Below are 6,833 nucleotides of genomic sequence, written 5' to 3' on the forward strand. Positions count from 1 at the left end.
CGCTGGCACCCCGGTGGTCCACAGCCCTGAGGATCGGACCCGCGCGTGACCCCCGGCTGAGGCGGCGAAGGTCAGGAGGTCAGAGGCCATGAGCTCACAGTGACACGCGGCGGCGTGCAGGTCGACAGAGCGCTCCTTCTCTCTGAGCGCGGCCAGAGTCAGAGCTCGCGACAGATGGATGCACGTGTCCAGAGGAGCAGGAGAATGAAGAACCAACTCCTCCAGAGCCAGATTATCATTCATCCGGCCGCACACCATCAGACTGAACACAAACTACAGACAACACACAAAACAAAACATGCTAAAGGATTCAATTTGAATTTTGTTTATTTTCAGCAGAACAAGGCACTTAAAGGGATAGTTCACCCAAAAATTAAAATTACCCTATGATTTACTCACCCTCAAGCCATCTTAAGTGTATATGACTTTCTTCTTGCAGACGAATACAATCTTAGTTATATTAAAAAATGTCCTGGCTCTTCCAAGCTTTATAAATGGCATTGAGTGGGGGTCCAGATTTTGAAGCCCAAAAAAGTGCATCCATTCATCATGAAGAGTGCTCCACACGGCTCCAGGGGGTTAATAAAGACTTTCTGAAAGCGAATTGATGCTTTTGTGTAAGAAAAATATCCATATTTAAAACTTTATAAACCGTAATCTCTAACTTCCGCTAACTGTCGTATGCGTGTTCACGAGAGAGTGGTGTCCAGAGGATGAAGTAGGCGTAGCGTAAACTCCGGCGAGAATATGCTAGTCTCGCGAGAAACAAGTTTTGTTTACAGAAAAGGAAAACCAGTCTCCTCTTGGCTTATATCGAAATCCTGACATTTTTCTTTACAAATCCTCGTTTTGTACTTCTAATTTGTGACCGGTGTTTTGTTTTGCTCTCTCCTCTGCGTTCCATGTCCATCACTTCTCACCGGAGCTTACGCTACGCATACGTTCCTACATCATCCACTGGATGCCACTCTCTCGTGAACGCGCATACGACAGTTAGCGGAAGCTAGAGATTATGGTTTATAAATGTTTAAATATGGATATTTTTCTTACACAAACGCATCACTTCACTTCAGAAGGCCTTTATTAACCCCCTGGAGCCGTGTGGAGTACTATTTTTTGGCTTCAAAATCTCAACACCCATTCACTGCCATTATAAAGCTTGGAAGAGCCAGGACATTTTTTAATATAACTAAGATTGTATTCGTCTGCAAGAAGAAAGTCATATACACTTAAGATGGCTTGAGGGTGAGTAAATCATAGGGTAATTTTAATTTTTGGGTGAACTATCCCTTTAAGTGCCTTGTTCTGCTGAAAATAAACAAAATTCAAATTGAATCCTTTAGCATGTTTTGTTTTGTGTGTTGTCTGTAGTTTGTGTTCAGTCTGATGGTGTGCGGCCGGATGAATGATAATCTGGCTCTGGAGGAGTTGGTTCTTCATTCTCCTGCTCCTCTGGACACGTGCATCCATCTGTCGCGAGCTCTGACTCTGGCCGCGCTCAGAGAGAAGGAGCGCTCTGTCGACCTGCACGCCGCCGCGTGTCACTGTGAGCTCATGGCCTCTGACCTCCTGACCTTCGCCGCCTCAGCCGGGGGTCACGCGCGGGTCCGATCCTCAGGGCTGTGGACCACCGGGGTGCCAGCGTGTTGGACTGCCTGATCGAGGGCCGGCAGAAGGGTGTGGTGTCCCATCCGGCGGTGCAGACATACCTGACGGACATGTGGCACGGAAGCCTGCAGTGGGATTCATGGAAGATCCTTCTGCTGTTCTTCTGTTTGCTGCTCTTCCCTCCGCTGTGGCTGGCGCTCTCACTGCCACACAGACACAGGTACGGTCTGACACAGTAAACTTCTCACCCAGGCTACAATTATTTGATCAAAAATACAGGAAAGACAGTAATATTGTGAAAGATTAGTGCAATTTTCAGCATCATTACTTCAGTCTTCAGTGTCACATGATCCTTCAGAAATCATTCTAATATGCTGATTTGCTGCTCAAGAATCATTTCTTTGATTAATAGAAAGTTCAAAAGAACAGCATTTAGTTCAAATATAAATATTTTGTAACATTATAAACATCATAAATGTAAAATTTTCATTTTAATTTCATTTGTTTTAATTTTAATTTTAGTATAAATAATTTCTTAATGTGCTTTTGTCCTTTTTATTCCTTTTAGTTTTTTATATTTCCATTTAGCTTAAAAATTATTCTTTTTATTTCAGATTTAGTTTCAGTAATTTTAGTTGCCAAGGCGACATTTCTAATTTTTCATCTAGTATTTATATTTTATTTTATCCATATTTCAATGAATGAAAACCATTTAAAAAGTTTTAGTTAACAATAACAACACTGGCCTCTAGATCAATTTGTCTAATTTATAAACTATTATAGTAATTATTCATATTTTAATAAATTAGCTTTTGTTTTATATTGTCAGGTTTCATTTGTTATGTGCTTTTGTCATTTTTCTTATTTTTTTCATATTTCTATTCAGCTTAAATGTATTTTTATTTCAATTTTAGTTCTTTTTTTTTCAATTAGTTTCCATGGCAACATTTCAAATTTTATTTTAAGTTTGTTTTTAATCTAATATTTGCGTTTTATTTTATTATTTCTTTATTTCAATTAACAAAAACAATTCTAATCGTTTTAATTTAAGTAAACAACAGCAACACTGGCCTTTAGATCAAAAAGGTTTTAAGAAACATAAATTCAGTCACATGTATCCAAACTTTTTACTGCCAGTGTGTCTCGGTTGAGGAGAAATGTGTGTAACTGATTGTTTTAATCTCCACTCAGCTTCAACACTATCCCAATCGAGAAGTTCATGAGTCACCTGGTGTCGCACATCTTCCTGTTGGCCCTGTTCATCCTGACGATTGTGTATCCGCCCATGAGTCCTCTGTCTGAGGGCCGTCTGGTGCCCGGCTGGTCGGAGTGTCTGTTGCTGATCTGGCTCTGTGGGATGCTGGTGTCCGAGCTGACCATCCCAGGTGAGCGTGCTGGTTTAGCGTGGATTCGTCTTCTTCTCCTGGGTTTTTCCGCCGTGGCTCTGCTGTGCCACCTGCTCGCGGTTTTCACCCAATGGTGGCCACCGGCGCACCTGCACTGCCTGTTCGCCCGGAACGTCCTGCTGGCCATGGCGATGACACTGGGATTCATCCAACTACTGGAGTTCCTCACGTTCCATCACTTATTCGGCCCGTGGGCCGTAATCATCCGAGACTTGATGAAGGATCTGTCTTGGTTCGCTGTGATCCTCATGTTGTTCCACACTGCCTTCACGCTGAGTCTCACCGCTTTGTGTCAGCCGCTGTATCCACAAGATTGGGACAACAGCACCGGTAACGCCACGCAAGTGACCATTCCGGGTCCTTTAAACATGTCTGTGCTGCTCTTCTTCGCTTTGTTTGGTTTAACCGAACCGGATAAAATTCCCGAAGTGGAGCATTCGCCTGCTGCCACGGCTGTTTTGGCTAAAATGGTATTTGGTGTGTATCTGGTGGTGACGTCCATCATGTTGATCAACCTCCTCATCGCCATGATGAGCGACACATACCAGCGCATCCAGGCTCAGTCCGACACGGAGTGGAAGTTTGGCCGCGCCGTTCTGATCCACGATATGAGCCGCAAGTCTGGAATTCCGTCTCCGTTCAACCTGTTCACCAACCTGTTCTACTCCATCAAGGTTCTCTGCAGACGTGCAGGTAGGAGTTGCTTTTCATTAGAGATCATTTGCATGTTACTGGGGAAGCTTGTGTTCGGCAAAGAATAAAAAATAAAGTCGCAATTCTTTTTTCCTTGCAAATCTTGCATTTGCAAGCTATAAACTTGTAACTGCGAGTTTATATCTCACAATTCTGACTTTTTTCCTCAGAATTTTGAGTTTACATTTCACAATTCTAATGTTTTCTTTTTCTCAGAATTCTAAATTTGCATCTCACAATTTTGACTTTTTTCCTCCGAATTCTACGTTTATATATCACAATTCTAATGTTTTTTTCTCATAATTCTATATTTATATCTCACAATTTCATCTTTTTGTCTGAATTCTAAGTTTACATCTCACAATTCTAATGTTTTTTTCTCATAATTCTATATTTATATCTCACAATTTCATCTTTTTGTCTGAATTCTAAGTTTACATCAGCAACAAGCGAACCATGTTCTCATGACCGGACTGAGCCGCCAGGTGCAGAGGAGTGTAACCTGACTGAACACACACACAAACAATAATAAATCATGCACTGATGATTCATAATCACTAATATGTACATTGTGGCTTTTGTTTCAGTAAAATCTAAATTACCTTAAGATATCAAGACTTACATTGAGAGAATATATCTTGAATATCCTTTGCACAGCAAAGGTGGAAGAAGTTTCAAATACAGAATGAAAAAGTGCATTTATGCACTGTATGGAGGTGACATAAATGCATTTACTGTACACAGGAAATAATATTATGAAATTAATGTTTTCATATTTTAAATATAAAAGTATAAATATATTATTTATATTACATGTATTATATATTTAATTATAAATTGATGAACTACAATATGAATAATTATTATAATACAATAAATAAATAATATAAATATAAAAGTATTATACACATTTTATAATATTTTACTGCTGCACTGGGTCTTTATACAGAATTGGAAGCAGTTATACAATTTATTTAGAATAAACTATAACATTTAGTCTGTAAAAAGTTAGCTGGATAGCTCAATTAGGAGTTATGAGTTATATTTCTATTTTTACTTTTCTTTGTAAAAAGTGTAAATGTACTGAACACACACACACAATCATTTTAAATAATGGAAAAATGTTTTAAACATTAAATTATAAATATATAATCATGAACTGATTAATAAAAATATTAATAAATATGAATATATAACAAACATATAAGAAAATATACACTTTTATAATAATTTGTTTTTATTATTTTATGTTATACAGGATTTGGAACTGTGTAGACATGCATTTATTTAAAAAAAATGTTTACATTTGGATTTTACATTTCAGTGAGTTCAATAACCTTTTCCCTTTTTCTTTATTAAAAAAAAAAACTGTACAAATGAATCCGCGTTATTAGAATGACAATAACAACACTCATGGGTTTGATTCCCAGTGACAACAAAACACATAAACAAAATGTAAAGCTGCAATGCAAAGCGAGCATCCCCCAAATGATTGAAATGACTAAAAATGCCTTGTTTTCTAATAGCCATGTTCTGCAGTGTATCTCAGTGTGTCGTGTCACCTCAGCTAACGGCAGTTGTCTCTTCATGTCGTCTTTGACGCCGCTGCTGTTGGTGGGAAATTCACTGCGTATTGTAGCTGGAACTTCATTCAGGATTTCTCTCACAAAGTCCACCTGTCCGAAACAGGCTGCCACATGCAGAGCCGTTAAACCCGTCTACACACACACACACACACACACACACACACGGTTCACTAACACTGAAATGTTACAGCACAGTTTTGTTCTGCTCTTTGTAAGCAGAGGTCATGTGTTCACATGAAGCACCTTGGAGCTCTGGATCTTCAGTGAAACGCTGCCTTTCAGCACCTCCAGAATATGAGTGTGTCCATTCTTGGCAGCCAAATGTATGGGTGTCATGCCCTCCTGAAAGGATCAAAGGTCAATGTACAGTTGCACTATTGCACTATTAAGACATTATCATTGTTCTTTATCATGTTAAAATGTTCTTTGTCACATTTTGTCTTTCTAACTCACGGCGTCCTCCTCCGTCACTGATGCTCCAGCGTCCAGAAGAACTTTCACCACCTCCGTATGACCGCCAGCAGCAGCCAAATGCAGCGGACACAAACCGTTAGCCTGCCGAGTTAGAAAGAGCAGAACATTTTCATTACCTGAAATAAAATAAAATATATACTGTATAAAAAAAACTTTAATTCAGCTAACTGCCAAGGCAACATTTCTCATTTTTATTTAGCTTCATGAACTTCATTAAACAAAATCTAAATAAAAATTAATAAACACTATATAGATATTTAAAAAAATATATGACCATAAAAAACATAATCCTTACTTGAAAAAAATAAAAAAAATAAAATATAAATAAAAAAATTATATATATATACAGTATACTAGGGCTGCCCTCGACTAAAGATTTTTCTGGTCGACTAGTAGTTGTTCATTTTAAGCATTAGTCGACTATTAGTCGCACTTTTATTAATAAACCATCATAATAATGAACCTTTAATTGCCTACATAGCCTAATAAGCGCTCAAGCGCATGCAAAAAAGGCCTGCTACAGCGCACCGGCAAATATAATAATTATGAATGTGTTAGCAAAAAACAGCAAGTACACTGCATTAACGTTTTAATAATTTATTGATAAACTAGTGCTTTCTGTTTTCGGTTTAAGACATGAAGTCGGCAACACAGACTCATCATCTCCGCAGTAGTGGATACGCCTGTATGCATGTTTCATACGGATTACATAATTGGAGAATATTTGGTTTCTATTTGAATCGGATCATTTAAAAGTTTCACTCTCTATAGATATATTTTCATGTCTGTAATAATAAGGCAAGAATACATGGAGTTTCGAAGTGACGCGCTCAAGTTCACAGAGTCTGAGACGGCAGAAAGCGCATCGTTTGCTTTATTTTACAAAAGCGCAACGTTTCGTTGTTATTCTGAGTGCACGCGAATAAACTTTATTGAGTCTTTACAGATAGGAAAAGATGCATTACTCTTATTTGTATGACCAAAAATGACCAAGTATTTTAAGAGCAACCGATCACAGTGGCACCTCCATCTGTTATGCAGTAGCCCAAGCGCTCGTGCTACTGTT

General features: G+C 38.5%; 1 protein-coding gene across 1 annotated transcript; it reads left to right on the top strand.

The window, feature by feature from the left end:
• Positions 1-1,401: 1,401 nt before the first annotated feature.
• Positions 1,402-3,775, top strand: LOC107578443 (short transient receptor potential channel 2-like). The gene is made up of 2 exons (XM_016264398.1): positions 1,402-1,828; positions 2,800-3,775. Exons 1-2 carry the CDS (start codon positions 1,719-1,721, stop codon positions 3,773-3,775), a joined length of 1,086 nt encoding a protein of 361 aa, XP_016119884.1. The 5' UTR covers positions 1,402-1,718.
• The last annotated feature ends 3,058 nt before the right edge of the window (positions 3,776-6,833 follow it).

Source organism: Sinocyclocheilus grahami, unplaced genomic scaffold, assembly GCF_001515645.1.
Source record: "Sinocyclocheilus grahami isolate Dianchi unplaced genomic scaffold, SAMN03320097.WGS_v1.1 scaffold10269.1, whole genome shotgun sequence".
Lineage (NCBI taxonomy): Eukaryota > Metazoa > Chordata > Actinopteri > Cypriniformes > Cyprinidae > Sinocyclocheilus > Sinocyclocheilus grahami.